At 38.3% G+C, this 24,280-nt stretch overlaps 1 protein-coding gene across 25 annotated transcripts in view; it reads right to left on the bottom strand.

Annotated features, from left to right (window-relative positions):
• Window positions 1-649: 649 nt before the first annotated feature.
• Window positions 650-24,280, bottom strand: part of PIKFYVE (phosphoinositide kinase, FYVE-type zinc finger containing) — a 96,555-nt gene continuing 72,924 nt past the window's right edge. For 12 of the 25 annotated variants that reach the window (XM_013984434.3, XM_013984439.3, XM_013984436.3 and 9 more), the window contains 14 exons: window positions 22,069-22,129; window positions 20,776-20,913; window positions 19,848-19,968; window positions 18,012-18,107; window positions 15,319-15,402; window positions 14,469-14,566; window positions 12,093-12,257; window positions 10,395-10,454; window positions 9,632-9,808; window positions 8,194-8,297; window positions 7,214-7,342; window positions 5,833-6,094; window positions 4,760-4,834; window positions 650-4,223 (listed from right to left, as the gene is read on the bottom strand). In XM_013984434.3, coding sequence (XP_013839888.1) covers window positions 4,108-4,223; window positions 4,760-4,834; window positions 5,833-6,094; window positions 7,214-7,342; window positions 8,194-8,297; window positions 9,632-9,808; window positions 10,395-10,454; window positions 12,093-12,257; window positions 14,469-14,566; window positions 15,319-15,402; window positions 18,012-18,107; window positions 19,848-19,968; window positions 20,776-20,913; window positions 22,069-22,129 — 1,686 coding nt within the window. In that variant the 3' untranslated portion in view covers window positions 650-4,107. Of the gene's footprint in view, window positions 4,224-4,759; window positions 4,835-5,832; window positions 6,095-7,213; window positions 7,343-8,193; window positions 8,298-9,631; window positions 9,809-10,394; window positions 10,455-12,092; window positions 12,258-14,468; window positions 14,567-15,318; window positions 15,403-18,011; window positions 18,108-19,847; window positions 19,986-20,775; window positions 20,914-22,068; window positions 22,130-24,280 lie in introns of all 25 variants that reach the window. The other 13 variants (XM_013984438.3, XM_021076165.2, XM_021076160.2 and 10 more) reach the window with 3 other exon arrangements.

Below are 24,280 nucleotides of genomic sequence, written 5' to 3'. Positions count from 1 at the left end.
AATTTCCAACACAACAGACTCAAGGGGAGTAGGGACACAGAACTCGGTGCCTAGTACCTGGCATGCGCCTTTTCCACCACTGTTGTGCAGTGTGGAGGAGCAGAGGCATGAACCCGGCATCCCTGGGCACAGGGGCCAGCCCCTCTGCCAATAAGCACCCCTGAGTTCAGGCGGGAGGAGTGGGAGTCGCTGAGCTTACAGCCTAGGGTTGCAACACAGTCGGACTCCGATCCGCTTCAGGTAAAACTCCTGTGGACCTGTGGGAGCAGCTAACAATAGAGAGAGCCCCCCTACCCCTCCCTGCCACCCAAGGAGAACTTGGCCAGTCCCACTGGGTATGGGCTACTGGGCAAGGGACCAGCGTCTTGAATGTCCCATCAGGAAAGCAGAAACACAGAACTGGGGGTGGTGCAAGGAGGACGGGAAAGGCCAGGCCCATACTGGCCCAAGAGAAGCCAAGGATATAGCACCTCCTTTCTGAGACTTAAAGAGAAGGGTTATTTAGTAGGGCAAGACCTCAATTCTCCAGTAGGAAAACGAAGGGGGAGAGAATGAACAGAGGGCAGCACTGCTGGGCCAGGGGCTAGGCTTCCACACCCAACTCCATCTCCCCTAGTTGTTAATTTTCTCAAGCAGATTCAAAATAAAGTGAATTTGATTCTGTTTATTCTAAGTCTTCTTTTTTACAGTGTGAGTTTTCAAAACATCAAGGCAGTTTTAGCTCTTAAATAACATGTCAATCATATAAAACAGCTGGAACCAAAGTAGAGAAATATATACAATATGATACATCAAGTATTTTCAATATTGTTAATTGAATTTTTCATATTAAATTAAAAGAGGCTATTCTGACGTATAATGTCATTTCTCTGGTTAAAATTAAACCTGTCAAAGACATGATGTACATTTTTTTTTACAAAACCAGCACAGCAGCATTAATAAAACTGCTCATGATTGTAATTTTTATTTTTCTATAATACAACTGCACCCGTGTTACAAAAACAAACAAAAAAGGCATTGCACTAGATGGTTTGAATACTGCTTTACGTCAGTATGTTAACACTTGAGGAACCATGAATGACCTGATCTGTTTCACCACCAGGCTCATTCACAAGGGTTTTCACTCTGCCAGCTAACCAAGCTTCCTGCAGGTAGATTACTTTCCTCAGCACTTTTATACAAGCCCACCACTAATGGGTAAGAAGCCAAGGAGAAGCTAATGCCACAAAAACCAATACAACCCTACTATTTACAATACCCAATAAAAGCTGAAGCTAGAAAACCACTCACTGCTGGGCCAAGGAAAAAAATTATAAGCAGGACACTCCGTAGGAAAATTTGACTATCTATAAATTTAAAATATTCAATAGACTACAAAAGGGCTTGCAACCACTTATGCCCCTTATTTTTCTTAGGCTTGGGTAAGAAAAAATTAAATCCTTTTCACTTTTTTTTTTTTTGTCTTTTTGCTATTTCTTTGGCCGCTCCCACGGCATATGGAGGTTCCCAGACTAGGGGTCGAATCGGAGCTGTAGCTGCCGGCCTACACCAGAGCCGCAGCAACGCGGGATCCGAGCTGTGTCTGCAACCTACACCACAGCTTACGGCAACGCCGGATCATTAATCCACTGAGCAAGGGCAGGGACCGAACCCGCAACCTCATGGTTCCTAGTCGGATTCGTTAACCACTGCGCCACGACGGGAACTCCCCCTTTTCACTTTTAAATAAAGTTTTGATGGCATCAAAACACTTCAGATTCTAAATAAGATTTTTAAACAATGCAACATGTTCACATAGCTTTCTCATGCTATACTCTCAATTATCCACAGAATTTGTTTTTTCAGTCTAAGGAAGAAAGTAGTAAGATTTCTTCCTCATTCTTAACTTTTCAGCCTCAAGGTTCTCCAGGTCACAAAGGGGAATTCAAGAGAGGTAAACAGGCACTCAGTGCTTATCACTGAGTACACAATATTTGAAAAGCCTTTTATATCTGGTAGTGGCCTAAACAGGAGCAGCTAGGGGCCAGGGATATAGTTTTACCACTCACAACAAATTAAATTCTATACTTCTCCTTCATTAAGACAGTTTTAAAAGGACACATCAGCCTTGCAAGGCAACAAGTATTGCTTAAGATTAGGCTGTACTGGAATTTTTTTAGCCACAAAATTATCTGAGCAGCAGCAGCACTTAAAAAAAAAAAAGGTTCTTCAAGTCATGGGCAAGGAAAACAAAATCAACATGACACATTATGTTAAGACCTACTCCAATGGAGCGTTCAAGCTCTAGATGTGGTATTGAAACTAAAACAAAGAAATAACCTCTGATCACAGTGAAGGGAAGACCTGCTCCTGGAAGTGGTCCTGACGAGGGGTGTGGGAAATAGGAAATAACCCTAAGTCTCCTGACAGAAAACACAGAGATGCAAAACCTGCTTGCATCCAACATGAGGTGCAAAGTCCATTGTTCCTGGGCACATTGAGAAGTGAATAATATTCCACATCTTCCAGCCATGTACAACTCCCTTTGACATCAAAACCGAAATTGTCAGCGTTTTGCATCTTCTCAAAAGGCACAGCACATGTTTTAAAGAAAAAGTGTTTATCGTCAGATCAGACGTAAGACCCTGGATAACTTGCTTCTAGTGCCAAACAAACCATGTTTTCTAATAAGCTACCAAGCACTAAACTAATGCTTTCTTTTTCTCAAGCAAACATTCCAAGATGTTCCTAGGTTACACAGTCTCTGTAACTGGAATGTAGCCACATTTTTTTTTTTCTTATCATGTGAAAGTTGCAATAGAAACTTGCTACCACAGGAAGCCTAAAAAGGGTGGAACCCTCCAAACTTTATAAATCCCCAAACTGTCCTTATTATGGAAAGAAGCCAAGAGATAATATTCAGGGTTGTGTTATCTCTAGAAAGATAGTTTAGTACTTCTGATCACTTTTTAAAACTCTACTAAATAAGGAGCTTCTTACAAAGAATATCTGAACAATTAACATTTCTCAATAGTCAGAACTAGCCTAGAAACTGGTACAGAAAGTTAGAAAACAAGGATATCCCTAATGGTAACTTAATTTTAGGGATGCCACATAAATTGCTAGTCATATTGAAAAGGACACTTTACCTCAACAACAACAAAAAAAACAAGCCAGTGCTTCCCTTACCCAATTTCTTGGATTAGGCCTGATTTATTTTTTACATTAAAAAAAAGAAAAACAATCTTCATTAATAATTATCCCTTTGGGGATTTAGTCATTGTAGACTCACTTACTAACGTTTCCCTGAAAGTGGGAGAAAAAATCTAGAATCTAGAATATGAGCATGTGCAGACAAGTGCAGTTCAGCATATTACTTGCACAAAAGTTGTAAACAAGCTTAAAAAACAGCTCCAGAAAAAGGCTTAAAGTTAATGCCTGCAGCCTCCTGCTACCTGCAGACAAATGGGGCCAGAACTTGAAAAACATCAAACATACTCAAAAACAGGGCAAGAAAGAGAACATGACAGGATTTCCAATTTAAGTCTGATTCCTCAATAAAACGAGAACAGACTGTGGCAAGCTGCTTAACTGGCCATTAATAGAATAATTCAGAATTTTTTTTAAGGTTTCAGAAATTCTGATACTTGGCAACATTAAATTGTTACATAAGAAACACAAAACAAATTCACCAGCTCTACAAATGCTTTCTAGGTAAAGAATGTATCAAATGTGATGCCAGGAGAGTCATAAACTATGAGACAATGTTTTCTTAACATGATTGTTAGCAAATAGGACGTCTCCACAACTCCTTTTTCACCCTATCTCCTCATAGCTAACCATACGTCTGTCCTCAGCCCTTTGAAATGTGTCTAGACTCCAGCGGAAGTGAAAAAAAACTTTCATGCAACTTCCCAGCCTATGGACAGCTAATCTGTGGCTATCTAAAACTGGAGTGCAAATCCATGGAGTTTTAACCCTGCAGCTACAAATGGCTCACAGCTGCAGAACTGAAAAGCCACTGCATACAGTGGTGAATGTGATGAAGAAATACAACATGTAGCTTATTTTTGGTCCTGGGGTCCAGGCCCCTTTTCTTCCTGGTCCATTCAAAGTATGTGCTTCGTTTCAGCAGTTCAGACCCAAGCCTGTCCAGTGGTCTGGTACCATTAGGAAATACTTGTCCATTGCTTCACAAAATCTAGTCCTGTACAACTCTGGAGAGACCACAGTAGGCATTTTACCTAAGATTAGGAAAGGGAAAAGGAAAAAGGAAGCTTAGAGAATTGATCAGACAATCGACTTCAACAGCTATGGTCTTCCTTATAAACGGATGTAAAATGCCACGCCGTGTAAACAGAAAGCGGGCTTGTTCACTGTGCCACATGACAAGGGACAGGTCCTTCTTGGTAGGAGGTTTTTATCTTAAAAGACCCTCTTGCCTAGAGATGAGAGGTGTCTGAAAGCACAAATGGTGTTAGCAATGCTCAAAGAACTTAGAGGATCTCAAGGGTTCATTCAGGACCACCTCTTGTTCAGAACCTCTCACCTTTTTTAACTTTTCATTTTGAGAATCTCTGGCATCTTAACACAAATTTAAAACCCCTTATTTCTCCACCTAAACAAATCTCTTTATTATTTGTTCATCTTGGAAATGACAAAAATCAAAGAAAACCACTTATGCTTTATAATGTTTTTAAGTATCCATTTGTTGTATGTTAACTGATAAGGAAGACATGAGAACAGTTTAAAGAGTAAACAAAACAAAAATTCTACTCACCTTGTCCTCCTAAAATTCCTGTTGATTTCACAACCATCTCAAGCTTTTTGTCCCAAGTAAAGGTTCGGATATAATCTGTTGCAGGGGTGAAAGTAGCAGTAAAAGCTCTCTTAATAAATATAAGCAGATAATAACCACTATTACTACTATTACTACTTTTACAATAGTTAGCTTATTGAGTGCTGACAATATTGCAGATGCTGACAATATGCCAGAGGCTGTCCTAATGGGGTTTTACCACATTAATCCACTTAATCCTCACAACAATCTCAAAGAGCTTCACTTTTAACTGACTTTTGAATACAGATACTTTGGGTAAAGAGAATGAAAACAGAAATGAGGAACCTGAAGAGAAGGTACCAGAATATGAAAACTATTATTTTGCAGTTCCCGTCGTGGTGCAGTGGAAATGAATCTGACTAGGAACCATGAGGTTGCGGGTTCAATCCCTGGCCTCGCTCAGTGGCTTAAGGATCTGGCGTTGCAGTGAGCTGTGGTGTAAGTCGCAGACTTGGCTGGGATCTGGACTTGCTGTGGCTCTGGCATAGGCAGGTGGCTATAGCTCCGATTAGACCCCTAGCCCAGGAACATCCATACGCCACAGGTGCGGTCCTAAAAAGACCAAAAATAAATAAATAAATAAAAATAAAAACTATTATTTTAAAAATTTCAGGAGTTCCCTTTATGGCTCAGTGGTTAAGAAATCCAACTAGGATCCTTGAGGATGCGGGTACGATCCCTGGCCTTGCTCGGTGAGTTAAGGATCCGGCGTTGCCGTGAGCTGTGGTGTAGCTTGCAGACGTGGCTTGGATCCCATGTTGCTGTGGCTGTGGCTGTGGCATAGGTTGGTGGCTGCAGCTCTGATTCAACCCCTAGCCTGGGAACCTCCATATGCCATGGGTGCAGCCTAAAATAGTAAAAAAAAAAAAAAAAATTTAATAAAAAAATTAAAATTTTAAATAAAAGTCTGAAAATTTTCAATAAGCTATTACTAAATCAGGCTCAGTACAGTCTTCGAATTTTACTCTGGCTTCAAATGATGAACTACACATAAGGCCTGCTCATTGACTTACCGATAATTCCAACTACCAGCTCATTGCTGGTATCATCTCGCCCAACCAGCAGAGAATAATCTATAATGAGGTGGCTGGAAAGGAAGTGGGAGTCACTACGGATGGAGGCTCTCAGCACAGCTTTGGAATGAGAACGGATATACAGAGGGTTGTCTCGAACCATCTTTAAGAGATTTTCATCCAGCAGGACTACATCACAACTCTCTTTCCCTGTATCAGTTTTTACATTTCGATTCCTAAGTGAACCTTTCAAATCAAAAACCTAGCAGAAAGAAAATTCTCTGTCATTTGTATGTGCATTACTACAAATGGTTAATTAATGCTATTAAATTTAAAAGGCAGAAAGCTTCCTTGTAGCCATTATCCTTATAAACACTTTAAAACTTAAATTTAAAAATCATAACATATAACATTAAATCACTAAATGCATGCATAATAATTGCATAATACATAAAACACAGTGATTTAATTGGACCATATAGAATTAATGCATACAGACTCAATAACTGAAACATTTCAGAAATATGGAGACCCATTTGATTAACTCGAAGAAACATTAACAAGTAATTCCAAAAATATGTTGTTGGATGATAAAGCAGTTTAAAAAACAGATACAAATAGTTTTAAGAAACTTCATGTTTTGACACCAAAACTGTACAATTATTTAGGATAATATAAAAGCAACAGCATATCTGCAGGAATTTCTGGGCAGTAAGAAAAGCAATGGTCAGGGTCAGGGGACTCAGAGGTCGGGGGACTTGGGTACTAGAGCAGTGCGACCTGAAGTGTATTCCACAGACTATCGTCTAGCCAGTTGTTTCTGGCTCCTGCTGACAGAGAGGTTAGTGCCAGAATGACAACCAACTATATCATTAAACACAGTTTAATTCAGCAGATGTTTTGCCCATAGCAAAACATTCTCGATGAAGAAAGTAGTACATTAAATTACATTCTGGTACAAGCTCCTTTTCTCACCCCTGACTGGAAATAGCTCAAGGACCAAGCACACTGAAGAATAAATACTATTCTAGAACCTAGATTAACCTGAGTTCCAGGTATATAAGTGTGTGACTTTGGTAAAGTACTCAATTTCTCTGAGCCCCAGATTCTTCATTTTTAAAACTGATCCACTGGACCTGCCTTTTTATTCTATAATTCTGTGTTTCTAGGATATTGGATACATTAAATTTTAGGACCAGCCCACAATATTCCTCTTTACTCTTTCCTATAGGGTTCAATACTTAAAAGTTAAATTTCATCTTTTAATCAAAGTTTAATATTTACTATCAAATAACATGTTATTTTCAAATTTATTATGTTCAGGAACCTGAAGTACGAAGGGTTCCAGTAACTAAACGCTTTGCATAGTCTAATAACCTACCTGTGCCATCTTCCTCCCATAGAAAAGATTTTCCATGACAAGGAGATCTAACTTCTTCTCGGTGTTGTTCTGAGAATTCTTATAACCAATTCGGTAAACTCCAAGAATCTTGGCCAATGCAGTGGGCCTCTAATCAAGAAAAGGTGTGAGTAAACTCTTATCAGAAAGGATTATTTATGAAAATTATGCTTAGTGAAATATGTCAGAGAAAGACAAACACTGTATAATATCAGATATATGAAAATCTAAAAAAACAATACAAATGAGTACATATGCAAAACAGAAACAGACAAAGAAAACAAACTTGTAGTTATCAAAGGAGAGAAGGAATGGGAGAGGGACCAATTAGGAGTATGAGATTAACAACCTACTCTACAAAATAGATAAGCAACAAAGAGATACTGTATATCTAGGGAAGCAGAGCTATTCTCTTGTAATAACTCATAATAGAGTATAATCTGCAAAAATACTAAATCACTATGCTGTACACTGAAACTAATATAATACTGTAAATCTACTATATCTCAATTTTAAAAAGGGATTATTTGCAATGCAATACCAGTGTCTGGATTATTCACGTGACTCCTTCATACTCTTACTGGGAGGGGCACAGCTTATTGACAAGTAGGCAAATCTGGGCCACTGGCTTCCTCTCTATCTAAGAGATCCAGGTCCTCATTTCTCAACAAAAATTATAAAGTTACAAACTGCTACATGTGCAGTTATTTTCATCTAAATATTTTTAACACACACAGGAGTAATTAAATGCAACATGCTCAAGATCTCTTGGTTCCTCAGTGGCAAAGGCAGGAAAAAGACTTTGAAATTCCTTCATTCTATCACACCTCAGTAGCATAGCAGAGGCCTAGCTATGTCCTGTTCACATATTACCATGGAGAAAACTGTCATTAGGACAGTTTTCCAGGAGGTGAAAAAAGCCCAGTAAGCTCTAATTACAGATAAAGGCTTGGGATTTCTACCTTTTGTTGAACGGCATTTGTAATATAATTGAAGTAGTGTGGTGCAAAGTCAAGGAAAGACTGGACTTCCAGACGAGGCATTTGCTTCAGAATGAATCTATCATCTAAAAGGCAAGAATTTCATGTTTATTCGATGGTGCTATTTAGTGAGATAATCTATAATAAATCATTCCAAAGAACCCAACTGATTTGTTCACTTTATTTAATTTATTTTTCTTTATTTTTGCTTTTTAGGGCCACACCCACAGCAATATGGAGCTTCCCAGTCAAATCAGAGCTGCAGCTGCCAGCCTGCACCACAGCCACAGCAACACCAGATCCAAGCCAAGTTTGCAACCTACACACAGCAACCCTGGATTCTTAACCCACTGAGTGAAGCAGTTATTGAACCCACATCCACATGGATACTAGTCGGATTTGTTTCCACTGTGCCACAACGGGAACTCCTGCATCATTTTTTAAAGGACATTCTCTGATACCACCAAGAAAATTTCAATCAGAACATAACTCTCAAGTAATTGAAGGTTCGGAAGGGCTTCTGAGATTGGTCAAGAAACCTCTACTTTTGATAATACCACATGTAAATTCACTGCTAGATGATCTACTTTGTAAAACTATCAAGCAAAATTTTGTAAACTCCTTTGTTAACAACCCAGTAAGTAACAGTGAGGAAAGTTCTTATCAGGTAACATCTCTCCTGCTGCACTGTCTCAAATAATTTTGCTTCCAATGAGTATGGAGAACGGAACGTGAAATCCAAATGGTCACAATCATCTGTAAACCCTTGTAGGTCAAGAACCTGGCCTTTCAGTTTAGGTTAAGAACTTGGCCTTTCAGGGAGTTCCCGTCGTGGCTCAGTGGTTAACGACTAGGAACCATGAGGTTGTGGGTTTGACCCCTGGTCTTGCTCAGGGGGTTAAGGATCCAGCGTTGCCGTGAGCTGTGGTGTAGTTTGCAGACACGGCTCGGATCCCATGTTGCTGTGGCTGTGGCGTAGGCCGGTGGCTATAGCTCCGATTAGACCCCTAGCCTGGGAACCTCCATATGCCTCGGGAGCAGCCCTAGAAATGGCAAAAAGACAAAAAGACAAAAAAAAAAAAAGAACTTGGCCTTTCAGTTTTTAGGTTAAATGTTTCTATTTTGATCTTTCTCTCATCAGCTCTTTGGTGGTACCTTTTGAGTTTTCTGGAAGTTCTCTGTTACTATTTACATCTGGGAAGCTCAGATCAGAAAGAATTTAGTAAGGATTTGATCAATGTACTCTAATTATACACCATATAATCTCTTAAATATTCTTATTTCATCCCCTCAAGCATACAAAGAAAAACAAAGAACTCTGCCCACTGACAGTATTATATTACCTCCGTTCAAGAGATTCACAAATTATCCGAGGAAAAAAGATGGATACGACTTAAGCAGTACATGATTAGAGACTTACCTTCAGTTGCATAAAAGGCTGCTCCTGACTTGCCCCCGCGGGCCTGCCATGGCGAAGAGTGAGAAAGGGAACGAATGAAATCCTCTTCACTGCTGCCCAGAATCACTTCTCGCATCTTATGAAACTCTCCCGCATAGTAGAGCCGACAGTAAAACTTGGCATTGGCATCAGAAAATTCTACAAACAGAATTAATTTAATTTTCTCTGTGATGGCATTTCTCATATTAAGTCTGCTATATCCCTGTTTATCACAATCCTGTTAAAGTTATCTTCAGGGAGGATTAGAGAGCATCTTAGGACCACACTTACATATTTACAGAAAAATTAAACATAAATAAGACCCATTTCTAATTTTATGCTGCCTACTGTATTATGTATCATCACTGTACTCTGGCATCATAAATTTTACTATACATGATAGTAAAATCCTGGGTGATAAATTTTTGGCACTCGCATGCGCGCACACACACAATTCTAGATGCCTTAAGGCTCTGTGACTCTAAATCACAAAAAAAAAAAAAGCTTTTATAAATAAACATCAGACACTTAATCAAATTATAATTTTTTAATTTATAAACTTTTTCTAAATTAATGTATTTTTTATAAACTAAATCTAGATTAAACCAACCTTCATCAGCACAGACTAAATATTCATTTCAAGAAATAGGATATTTATCTAATGTAAAGCTCCAAGTTTCAAATAATGGGATTTGCTCAACTACAGTTCCTGTCCCCAAACCAAAGATATCTCTCTCATACTTACGAAGCTCCACATGAGGATTTGCAAGCTGTTTCTTCTGTGCATCTCCTCCATCCACATCATCTAAAAGGTTTAATATTTAACATCATTAGGAAAGCCAAAGTTTTAGATAGCTGTCAGTTCATTTTGTCTGTTCTTTTTCCCTGATATAACAATAAATCTATCAAGTCAACTCCTCCTATCCTAGTCAAGTCACTCTCAAGTATCACATATACAATTAACTGTGCAAACTATTACAATAAAAATGTAGGCACCTTTTGAAAGACCAATTTTTAGACTTAAAAATCAGAGATTTCATATTGAAGAATAATTTTTCTCATACGTAAGTAATCCCTATGATAGCAACAGACCAACTCGGCTCTAACATCATGACTTTCTGTGGCTGCTTTACCAGAGTTTATGACCAGTTTCCCCTTTGTATAGAACAATGTTTCCCCAATAGTTTGAGATGCTTTCTTTATCATAGACTAAGATATATGTACAATATAGAAAATATACTAGTTTCTACTTCAGAGCTATCTTTTTTTCTTTTTACGGCCACACCTGTGGCATATGGAAGTTCCCAGGCTAGGGGCTGAATCGGAGCAGCAGCTGCCAGACTAAGCCACAGCCACAGCCACACTGAATTTGAGCCACATCTGTGACCTCCACCACAGCTCATGGCAATGCCGAATCCTTAACCCACTGAGTGGGTCCAGGGACTAAACCCGCATTCTTGCAGATACTATGTCGGGTTCTTAAACCACTAAGCCATAATGGGAACACCCAGCGCTATTTTTTTTTTTTCTATTAACTGATTTGTCTGGCAAACCCACTACCAGATCCACTTTAATTGTTGTAGATTTGCAATATATTTTAACATCTAGAAGAACAAGTCATCCTCTAAGTTTCACATTTCAAAATTATTTTTTTTGAAGTACCAATGCCTTCCAAGGATCACAGCCCAATAGCAGCCTATAAACTACTAAACACATATCTTAAAATTAATACTGAAAACCTATCATGCAGTTCCTATTTTTACAAATAGTAATTCATGATCTCACCCAGGGGTCGCCAAACTATTTCTGTATAGAGATAGATGGTAAGTTTTGTACTTCGTTGCAACTACTCAACTTGCCACTATAACACATGAGAGCAGTCAGCGTAAGTACAGGAATGGGTGTGCCTGCGCTCCAACACAGCTTTACGTACAGACAGGTCAGCACGGTTTACCGACTCCTGGTCTAACCCTGCATTCAAATACAATCAGGTGGATGTAATTTTTCAATATCAGGAAGAAGGTGCCTATCAAGAGCCTCAACCTTATGGAGACTGGAAAAGAAAGGAAACGTCTGGGGAGCAGTGAACTGAAAACATTTGAATTCACACTGTGAGCTACACAGTGAGATGGATGTTTTACATGGGTAATGTCACTTAGTCCTCAATAAACCTTGGAAGACATTGCTTTTGCCGCTGGTTCAGGTACGGAAGGTAAGGATTTCTGACTCCACCACACAGTGAGTGATAGCCATGACATCTGAAACCAGTTGGATTCTCCAAGGGCCATGCTCTTCCCACTCTACCCCGCACCGAGGTGTGAGAAGAGAGGGAATGCCCTGGTTTGGGCAGCAGAAGCATCTACTTAAAGCTATAAGGAACATAAGCAACTAGAACAGGTCAGCCAAAGGCTAGAACGAGCACGGTTGGTCTCCTTCAACACACCTTGAGGCTCAACGCCTTGACTCTCCGTCCCCTCCTTGCCCGTCTGCCCCACCTGGTAGTAAGCACTATCTGCTCCACGCAAGGTCTCTCTCTTCTGGGAAGAGAGATCAGGGCTTTTCCCTGCTGTCCCTCGGAAGAAGGACAACATTCCAGAAGCCTTTTTGGCTAAAAATAAGAGGCAACATATTCAGTACAGGTCACTGCAAGTGGAAAAATAAAACTTTAGAACTCATTCCTTTGTTAGCAGTAACCATTACATGAGGGTAATAAATGTGAGTAACATTGATACTTTCATCTGCACAGATTATTATTCCATATGTTTTATTGGGGGGGCAAACACTCTTATCATCAGAAACATAAAAGAGCAGTGCTCAAAATGGCTATGTATGTATATATCAAAATGTAAGAAATTATACAGAAAGCCTTTTAAAAATATCCTTCCAAGGCTGTCATATCTTAAGCAACAAGATTATGTTAGGGCTGGGTTCTCAGGGTATTACCATACAGTTAATTAAACTAATACAAACAGCATTCCAAGTCACAAGGATTGAAAGTTAAAGGTAACATATTTATATCATCTGTGTTCCTACATTTTAATTCAGCAAAATATATAATTTCAAAAAATACATTTTGGTACAGGATGACCAAAAATATTACTAAAGCTTCCCCTATACATTTACCCTTAGTTTTGAGCTTCACAGTATCATTAATACATATAATCTTATACATTTGCCAATAATAAAATCCATGTCAAATGTCAATCATGGGAGTTCCCTTTGTGGTGCAGCTGAAAGGAATCTGACTAGGAACCATGGGGCTGCAGGTTCGTTCCTTGGCCTTGCTCAGTGGGTTGATGATCACAGCCATGAGCTGTGGTGTAGGTTGCAGACATGGCTCGGATCTGGCATTGCTGTGGCTGTGGCGTAGGCCAGCAACAACAGCTCTGATTAGCCCCCTAGCCTGGGAACCTCCAAATGCCGCGGGTATGGCCCTAAAAAGGACAAAAAAAAAGACAAAAAAAAAAAAAAAAAAAAAGTCAATGATGAAGTACTTACTTAGGGTGGCAGAAACCATTAAGGCCTCCTTAATGTCCAATCCCACCTTGTCTTACTAAAAGAACTCTAATTTTTTTTTTTTAGCAAGCAGGCAAGCAAAGCAGAACTCTAATTTTATTTGGGGCAATAATGTGTAAAGAGTTCCAGGAAATGAACCATGATTTGTACAAGTCAGCCAGGACAAGGCTGCTCATCACTTTCTCTGTCTCCTTTGCAGGAAAGGGTGTCCATGAGCCTCAGTTCTAATCAGTGAGATTGAAGAGGGAAGAAAATTTCCTCATGAAATGGAATAGCTGCAGCTTGTGCCTCCCTTCTTTCTGCCTTCAATCCAGACACTAAGTGGAACATTTTTGAATGTGAGTAAAACTTATAGAGAATCAAAGAGAAACTATCTCTATGTTGTCATGACAATGCTGAGTAGTTGAACCAAGGCCAGCAACTGCCCACCTGCAGATGTTGCTTTTTTAAAAAAATAAACTCTCATTTGTTTAAGACCCAATGGGTAGTGAATATTCCTAACTGACAAAGACAAAAAGACCCAAATTCAAATTCCAGCTCACCTCTACCTGTATAATCTTGAGCAAATTGCTTAATCTTAATCATAACTTAACTTTCTGAAAAATGCTGATACGTCAATTCTTATGGGGTATTGTAAGGATTAAAGGAGATAATATGTGAGAAGTTCTTTCCACAATGCCAACAATAAATGCCACAAAAACAAAAAAGTTGCGATTATATTTCTTAGGTTGTATGCTTTGTTTTTGTTTTTTTTTTTTAAGTTTTTATTTTTTTGCTTTTTAGGGCCATACCAGGGCATATGGAGGTTCCCAGGCTAGGGGTTTAATCGGAGCTATAGCTGCCGGCCTACACCACAGCCACAGCAACACCAGATCTGCGCCTCATCTGTGACCTACACCACAGCTCACAGCAACGCCATATCCTTAACCTACTGAGCAAGGCCAGGGATCGAATCTACAACTCCATGGTTCCTAGTCGGATTCGTTTCTGCTGTGCCACGCCGGGAATTCCTAGGTTGTATGCTTTAAATGGAAAGCTCTAGTCAGGAAAGCAGGTCCTGCTTCCTTCTGCATAGACTTAATGAGATTCTAGGAGTTTCAAACTCAATAAATGTAAGATAAGAATCAAAGAAAAGCAAAATATGTATAAAAGAAGATACACAAAAAATCTTATATCCGTATTATACTTCAAAGACCAGAAGTGATAAATCCTTGCCAGATGGCATTTCTTATTTAATGTGTTTTCTTCCTCAAACCACAATTACAAACAAAACTAGTAACTACTTCTCCATTTATAAGCTTACTTGGTTGTGGTTCTGCTTCTGCTGTACGGTTTGTCTGTCCTCCACTGATCTCAGGTAATCTAATAGGGCTGCTACTCTTTGGTCTGCTGTCTAAAGTACTAAAATGAAGAACAAAAGAAAGGTTGGTTTTACATGATTCAAACACAAAACAGTAAGTACTCTAATTCCTACATTAATCTACTCCTGACCTAAAGCCACCCATAATATCAGAAATCTGATACATAAGTTATATAAACACTAATGAGCAGGAAGAAAAAGTCTTGAAATGTCTACTGGACTTAAGCAAAAGCAAAATGTTAAAGCGATAAGAGTATATCAAAAATATATTAAAGTATAGGCTCTTACAATATTTTTCTCAAGTCCATCAGAGCTGCATTAGTACCCATAAGTCCAAACAGTATTAATATTTCTGACTCAAATGTCTAAAATGCTGAACATACTTAAAGGGGGGGGGGGCCTGTTTTGTTTTTTAACTATTAGGATCTTTTTATGGAAAATTCAAAAATACTTTAAATTACAAAGTTAAGCAGTGGTTTACTAATTTCACAAGTTACTATTTTTTCTAATGAGAACAATAAAGAGAATTTAAAATGTTATAAGTTTAAATCAACAATATATACACTGAATTTCTATAACAATAATCAGAAAACTGTACCCTAAGAGAATTTTTTAAAGATCTTTTGCTATACCTGAATTTTATTCCCTCACTTATTAGCTAAAACATGAATGCCACTGACTATATTCCAGAAACTTTTATACTGACAATAAGCTATAATAAAACTGAAGTAGGAACATTTAGAAAATGAAGCCATAGATCTATTAAAATAGATTCTACTCAGTCACAGATCACCTGTTTGTTGGAAGCCCTTCCTCAGCACTGCTTCGCAGAGTCACTTTGGATAATTCCTCTAAGGCATTCCGGTATTCTTTACAACTTAGAGTAGAAATAGGTTGAAAAATGTTAAATATTAAGGTCTTTTTAAAAAATAAATCATATGCTTTATAATAAGCTTTGCATTACAGAAACACAATCATTATAAGCATGCATAATTAAACAAATACATTAGCGTTAACAAAAGTTATCAAGTAGAAGCCTCATGAAGAAGGTCAGCCATCATTAAAAATTCCACAAACAGGAGTTCCCGTCGTGGCGCAGTAGTTAACAAATCCGACTAGGAACCATGAGGTTGCGGGTTCGGTCCCTGCCCTTGCTCAGTGGGTTAACGATCCGGCGTTGCCGTGAGCTGTGGTGTAGGTTGCAGACGCAGCTCGGATCCCGCGTTGCTGTGGCTCTGGCGTAGGCCGGTGGCTACAGCTCCGATTCAACCCCTAGCCTGGGAACCTCCATATGCCACGGGAGTGGCCCAAGAAATAGCAACAACAACAACAACAACAACAAAAAGACAAAAGACAAAAAAAAAAAAAAAAAATCCACAAATAACAAATTCTGGAGAGGGTGTGGAGAAAAGGGAACCCTCCTGCACTGTTGGTGGGAATGTAAATTGGTACAACCACTGTGGAAAACAGTATGGAGGTACCTTAGAAAATCATATATAGAACTACCATATGACCCAGCAATCCCACTCTTGGGGATATATCCATACAAATCTTGCCCTGAAAAAGACACATGCACCCATATGTTCATTACAGCACTATTCACAATTGCCAAGACATGGAAACAACCTAAATGTCCATCGACAGATGAATGGATTAAGAAGATGTGGTACATATGCACAATGGAATACTACTCAGCTATAAAAAAGAAAAACCCCAATGCCATTTGCAGCAACATGGATGGAACTAGAGACTCTCATACTGAATGAAGTAAGTCAGAAAGAAAAAGACAAATACCATATGATATCACTTATATCTAGAATCTAATATATGGCATAAATGAACCTTTTCACAGAAAAGAAACTCATGGACATGGAGAACAGACTTGTGGTTGCCAAGAGGGAGGGGGGGGTAGTGGATGGACTGGGAATTTGGGGATAATAGATGCAAACTATTGCCTTCGGAATGGATAAGCAATGAAATTCTGCTGTATAGCACTGGGAACTATATCTAGTCACTTATGATGCAGCATGATAATGTGAGAAAAAGGAATATATATGTGTATGTGTGACTGGGTCACCTTGCTGTACAGTAGAAAATTGACAGAACACTGTATACCAGCTATAATGGAAAAAAAATAAAAATCATTAATTTTTTTAAAAATGAAGAAGGCCAATGTCTTCACAGAAAAAAAAAAAAAAAATGTGACCCAACACACCAACCAGGCTCAAAACCCTAAATAATAATTGTGATCTAATGTTTAGACCAAATGCCTTCAAGGCCTTAACAACTAATTTAAAAGCATGAACCTAGTATAACAGAGAGGAAAGGAACTTGAGAGTGCTTTTCAACTTAAAGATGCTGAACTTTCTTTAAGAAAAAATATTTATGTTGCATTGACCAAAAAAATCCAACTCTTGGACTAGCAGTCTGAGAGCCCTGATTTAGATAAATTGGATTTAGGGAACAAGAAAAGAGTCTTAGGGTGTATTGCTTTTCTAAGACATGAGAAAAAGATCACCTCAACTAGAAAACTTGCTTCCTAATAGTAAAAAATGTATGTTTGACTCGGTTGACTTTCCTGCCTTTCTTATCTATTAATGTAGTATGACTAAGCAATCAAGTAAAAAGCAAATACTATCTTCTTAAAGGCCAAAAAGCAAAGATAAAAAATTTATTATATGCAATCTTCTACAGGGAAAAAAATTTTTCATTATCCAAATAGTAACTTTAAACTCCATAAATGCTAAAGCTATAAATCTATCTTGTTTACCCATGTATACCCCACATCTCGTATGCCACATATTGTAGACATTCAAATATTTATTGAATGGACAACTTAATATTAAATAAACATTTTAAATTTCAATATCTTCTAATAGAAAAAAAATGTTTTTAATCGAATATCTTAGATTCTACTTACGCTAGGTTCTACCACTGCCAAAATATCATTAAGATTAAAAAGCTTTGTTCTTTTAGATGTGATATATAAATATTTTGAGAGAGATGTCCCTCTTTAAGACACATAACTATGGGCATATAAATGGGTTAAGGCATAGGAACAGCACTACTCTGAATAAGGAAACTTTACCTGCTTTGTGTGGGAAGCAGGAAGGAAATGAATAAAGAACACAAAAGATATTCGAACAGTATTAGGTAGATGTGTTCCAAGTATTATGTCAATAAATAAAAGGAAAGGATAAAATGAATACATATAGAATGGTTAGAGGATACTTACCTAGTTGATATAATTATTAAGAGCTTGCTTAAGAATCATCCTGTTATTATTTGAGCAAAGAGTACATTTTCAAATACGAAGAGAATAAGCACTCATGCCCAATGAATGTATTTTTTTACTTATATTTAATGCTTTGTGTTTACTCGCATTTTGCTCTACTCTATGTGATAGATCTCAACAGTATGGCAAATGATAAACACACATAAAATATAAAGGTACCACAATAGGTGGAAAAGCCCCACGAATAATACCTGAGAGCAAAAGCAATGATGGAGCTGGGCTCCTTCTCACAGACGGCAATGGGCACCCGTTCATGTTCATACATTAAGTAGTGTTTATCTGGATCACTGTTCAAAATGTTTAAATACATAAATAAGAAGAAAATTAGCAGAAAATCACATATACAAACCAATAACACTATTAAAGCACTATTACAAGTAAATTTCAGGACAATTTTAAGTAAACCAAATAACACACCAATTACAAGAATACGATTATGAAAGCCAAAATGTATGCAGAACTTGAACAAACAGCCAAGGAAAATACACCAATGAAAGTTTTTGAACACAACTGAAAACTTTCTGAATTATTTTTCAAATGAATTCTGGAATCATCACTCCAAACAAAGCTTTTCACACTGGCAAGACTTTGGGCCACATTCATCTCAAAAAGTATCTAAAATGAACAGCAGAAGGGTAAAGATCTTGTCCTACCATAAGCTTGAAAGAAAGGCCTTCTAGAAATTGTGGAAATGTACCACTAGTCCAACAATAAATAACATAATAGATGCTGTGCTATTATCATGTGGAAACTCAATGGTGTTTCCATTTCAACCCAAATCTTGCTCTCCCAACTTCCATCCTAAACCCTCTGTGAAAGCACTCATTCATTTCTGCAGCAGCCACTTCCTGAGTACCTAACATATCGGACACACAGTATTAAGAAAAACTATTACTAAGCACCTAACATGTATAAGATGTTTAACAGGACAATGGTGAAAAAAATAGGCATGGCAGAGTTTAAACAGGGAGGTAAAGAAACGAATAATCTTACAAATAAATATAATCACCTTCCGTGATAAATGCCATGAGGGAATCATGAGGGCATAGAACTAAGAGTCATAATCTGCTTGGGGAACAGAACCAGGGGAAGGTCTCATTAAGTTTTCCTGAGAAGGAATGCACAGGAGTTAATGACTAAGAAGAAAGTAAGGGCATGTGCAAAGATCATAAAACAGAAAGAACCAAAATCCAGTCAAGAAACTAAGGTATTCATGCCTAAAGCAGAGAAAACAGGGGCCTTTCACATACTACTATCCCAGCACGCATCACATGCTGTAATGAGAGTCTATCTGTCTCCTCCCTGACGGCAGCTCTCGAGATTCCCTTCCTAATCTTCTTCTACATCCTGAGGCACTGGAGCCGGCACTCCATACATTTAAATACTGACCAAATGAATACATACATATGTCAGCTGAGAACAAAATTCTCATCAACAAACGTCCACCTTTTGAATACACTTGTACCACTGTAACAAGTACAGCATTGGACAGCCAAACAGGTCAACTAGCAGAAGGAAAACAAACTCTCATAGCCAGCCTATGTTTCTTCCCCACTCTGACTGAGCTCAGTACAAATGAGATCACGTGAAAACTCATATGTGCCATTGCAATACTATTAGAAAAGCATCATGTCCCAGTAAATAACTGGGTCAGTAATATCCTCATATACAATCAGCAGTATGCTTTTTTGATTATGAGATCAATAGATGTAGCAGTATATTGTATGTGTATGCGTATATATACATATATGCAATTCTTCTCAGAACCAGTAATCTTAAGCATCAAGCAATATTATTTAATGCTTTTAAAATTCATTCACTATATAATGATTACATGGCCTACAAATTACACTGTATCAAAAGACATCTCTTTTGCTACAATGAAGTGTAATTTAGGATTGAGAAATATACATACACGTTAAACAAACACATTTAAATATGCATAAGAGTAATGTCTACAGAGAGAGATTTCTTTTCATGAGTGAAAATAAAACCACCCAACCACCACTGGCTTTTCTAATACTTACAAAGGAAATGGAATAGGGTTATAACTATTTCCTGGAAGCAAATTTGCAAAAATGGCTTTCATGGTTGATTTTTCCTTCACCTGGCTGTCTGTGGACCCCAGCAAATGCCCATCGAATACATCTAGGATGAAAAATATTCTACTTATATGTTAATATTCATGAAGAGTAAACGAAAGCAGAAAAATTTCAACTATATTTTCCTTTTTGGAACACAGACATCTGCACACCATAATTACCAATTACGATGTAAAATTTCTGATCTAGGAATAATGGGTATGAAACAAGAAGCAACAGCGAAGCATGCATAGTCCTGCCTCCAAGGGGCTCATTTTTTTACATTTCAACATCTTTGAAGTTGAGATCATCCTACAGTCAATGGCCTCTTACCATCCCAAGACCATGCAGTAGCCACAGTGTAATTACGGACAGAGCATGCATAAACTTAGTCACAGCTGTTCCTACTGCCACTTCAACTCAGTTATGCCCACTGTGGCCATTACGTCTGAGTTTAATTACAATTTAGGAGTTATTTTTAAAGTTTATGCTATAATTTAAGTAGCTACTGCTTAAACAGAAAGCAAAGCAAGAGAGAAGCAAAGCATAAATTTGCTATTAGTGAAACAAATATTTGTTGTTAGAGAAATGGCTGCAATTTCTCTTTCTTACAAGGCAACAATCATGTGCTTTCTGGGACTTAAGGAAGTAATATCCCCAGAAGGTAAAGGAAGCTGAGTAACATTCTGTTACTGAGATATTTACATGTCAAGCAGTGCAACTGAAGAAAGGATCTGGTAAAGAAGCTGTATCTAAAAGAGCACTTTCGATAATAAAACTTTTAAATCCTAAGGGACGAGAAAGCACTGTGTCAAAGCACTCGGAGTGCTTATGTCTTTTGGAGGAAGTGCAATAAAAGTGACTTGAACTGTACCTTCGGAACTGCTGGTGGTATCCAGTTCAGGGGGGCCTCCCACCGCCTGCTCAGGCACGGCTTCGGGAGGGGTGGGCAACTGGAGGTGGGGAGAGCTGGTGGAGCTCTGACTGGACAGGGTGGCTAAGAAACGGTCCTCTACAGAAAAACACAGCCGCAAATGAGTCACTGAAAGACATTACGTCCATTTCTACCTAACTGCCATGTTTTTAAAATGCCAAGTTAGGAGTTCCTATCGTGGCTCAGCAGTAATGAACCCAAATGGTATCCATGAGGACTTGGGTTCCATCCCTGGCCTCAATCAGTGGGTTAAGGATCTGGCGTTGCCGTGAGCTGTGGTGTTCATCACAGATCAGCTCGGATCTGGAGCTGCTGTGACTGTGGTGTACGCCAGCAACTGCAGCTCCAATTTGACCCCTAGCCTGGGAACTTCCATATGCCATGGGTGCAGCCCTAAAAAGACAAAAAAAAAAAAAAAAAAAAAAAGCCAAGTTATACTTCTACTTTATAAGCCAAATAACTTTAGAATCTCAAAAGTTACGAAGGCCATTTCAGTGGCTATTTTAGAAATAGACACGAAAACCCATACTGGTTCTGTGACCTGACCACAGTCAGATCTTAGTGACTGCAGTGACTGGCAGCCAAGTCTGGCTTCTAGCCAATACTCTTTGCACTAGACCATAATGCCTACCTAAATATTAATTCATTCACTTTAATAGGGAATGAAGTCATGACACTACTGGGGAAAAAAATCACAGGCTTATTCTGAGGGGGGCAAATTCCCTTAATTATAATAGAAAAAAAAATGCCAAGATTTCTCAGTTGAGCTCTTATTCGACAAAGATAGACTAAGTAATTTTATTACTTAGTCTTCCCAATTTTCTTGGGCAGCACCAAGTTATTCAATAAAATACTGAGGCAAAACAGCTAAAGTCTAGAAAAGACTTTAGTGATATAAAAATATAAATTAAACCTTTGTAAGCTTTTTGCCATGTGACCTGGGAGCTGACTTTGGAACAAGCTAAACAGAAATTCAGTTTTCCTCTATCTTCTTGTTCTTTCCCTATTCTCTATATATTGTATATTTCTACATCCTAATTCATCTTATGCAGCGTACTTTACGATAATCTTAAACTGACAGTGCTATAAATGCTTTACAAGAAGGGGGAAAAAAATCTATGATCAATTGCATCAGACAAAAGTTCTCAAAATTACCAGTTAAAAGCAACTTATAGACTAAGAAATGCCCTTAAATTCAATGACAGGTATAAATCACCAGACTCAAGGACCAACCTTTGTCTCCATTTTGAAGTCCTGGAGAAGCATTCCGTGGAGATGCATCCATTGCATTTATCTACAGAGAAGGAAGTATTTCATTTTTAAGGAAACACTAAAATCACATTAAAAAAAATTTTTTTTAACTCAACGAATCTTGAACATTTTGGTCCCAGAATCTTTTCAACATCTTAAGAATTATTAAGACCTCAAATACTTTTGTTTATGTGGGTTATAACTTCCAATTTTTACCTTATTAAAAATTAAACTGAAAAAGTTTTAGAACATTAATTCATTTAAAAGCAATAATAAACTATTACATGTTAACATAAATCACATTTTCATTAAAAAATAGATATCCCCCCCAAATTGGTAAAAGACTGACACTGTTTCATACTTTTACAAATACTTTAGCTTAATAGATAGAGTACAGTTACGTTCTTCTGCATTTAATTTGCTAGTCTATATGATTATGATTTAAGTATATAAAGAAAATCTAGTCTCACACAGATATGTAGTTGAAAAGGGAAATCTCAGAGCCTTTGAAAGGGTCTTGGACCCCTGGGGTCCTTAAACTATACTTTGGGACTATTGCTCTCAACAGTAGCTCACAGATGTATTAAAGCATCTAGAACTACTTATTATTATCCATTAAGCCTAGTAATCTTTTATTATCTGCTGAACTTTCTCAAGCCCATCATCCATAGATAAGATACATTTAAAATGACTATCACCCCTGTGTACAATTTCATTACGAAGTCATTTCTTTTTTTTTTTTTTTTTTTCTTTTTTTGTTTTTTGGGCCCTACTTGCCGCATATAGAGCTTCCCAGGCTAGGGGTCTAATCAGAGCTACAGCTGCTGGCCTACACCACAGCCACAGCAACACAGGATCCAAGTTGCATCTGTGGCCTACACCAGAGCTCACAGCAATACCCGATCCCCAACCCACTGAGCAAGGCCAGGGATGGACCCGAGTCCTCAGGGATACTAGTAGGGTTCATTAACCACTGAGCCATGACGGGAACTCCATAAAGTTACTTCTTAGATCTCTACTTAAAATGTTCTTTGTTTACCAAACCAGAGAGACCTTCCTGGTCATCCTACTTAAAATAACTCACCATCGCCCACTTTCTTGGCAATACTCCCCATCTCTCTTGATTTTTGTCTTCATAGTCTTATTTCCATTTGTTTCGTAAACGCTTATTGATTCATCTGTTTATTGTCAGTCTCATTAGACAAACGTTCCATGGGGACAGTAACTATGGCCTTTAGTCACAAACGTGAATGCCTTGTACCCAGAACAGTGCCCCAAAGCACTCAAGAACCATTTATCAGATGAGTGAATAAAAAAGCAGTGCTGGAGTTCCCGTCGTGGCGCAGTGGTTAACGAATCCGACTAGGAACCATGAGGTCGCGGGTTCGATCCCTGGCCTTGCTCAGTGGGTTAACGATCCGGCGTTGCCGTGAGCTGTGGTGTAGGTTGCAGACGTGGCTCGGATCCCGAGTTGCTGTGGCTCTGGCATAGGCCGGTGGCTACAGCTCCGATTCAACCCCTAGCGTGGGAACCTCCATATGCCGCGGGAGCGGCCCAAGAAATAGCAACAACAACAACAACAACAACAACAACAACAACAACAAAAAGCAGTGCTACGGATTTTCAAATAAACTTTCAATCTTTCAAAAAGATAATCATCTATTGACTGATTCCATATTTTTGATTCTATGTCTCCCTTATTATAATTAAAGATCTTATACCACTAGTTTTGCAATTTCATCAACAGGCAAATAGAAAGGCCACTAGCAGTCTGTGATAGTCATTAATAGTCCTAGACTACTCGGCAAAAAACTAACATACAAATCATCTTCAGTAATTCTTATTCTCACTCTCAGCTAAACCTTGAGGAAAAGTGATTCCTACAGGCGTTTATGAGACAAAAAGAAGGAATCCAGTTACAAAGTATTACTAAATAGCACAAAGATCTAAGGCACTTGGCCCATCATTCCAGGAAAATACTCTGCTACAAATACTATACACTTGAACAAAAAAGAAGATATTCTCTCAAAAGCCCTCATGATATCAGAATATTAAGCCCTTATGATATACTGACATTAATTCACCTGTTCGTAGTTAGCCTGGCAGGCAGAATTCTATGATGGCCCCCAAGAATCCTGCCCTCTGGGGTACACACACACAGTAATTCAGTTAAATACTATTCCAGATAACTGCC

The sequence above is a fragment of the Sus scrofa genome, chromosome 15 (genome assembly GCF_054392235.1).
Source record: "Sus scrofa isolate SSC_HxYL_T2T_F1_AM1 chromosome 15, Sscrofa_HxYL_maternal_Yorkshire_Landrace_v2.0, whole genome shotgun sequence".
Taxonomy (NCBI): domain Eukaryota; kingdom Metazoa; phylum Chordata; class Mammalia; order Artiodactyla; family Suidae; genus Sus; species Sus scrofa.
The sequence above is the reverse complement of the archived record's forward strand: the minus strand, read 5'-3'. Positions and strand labels throughout refer to the sequence as shown.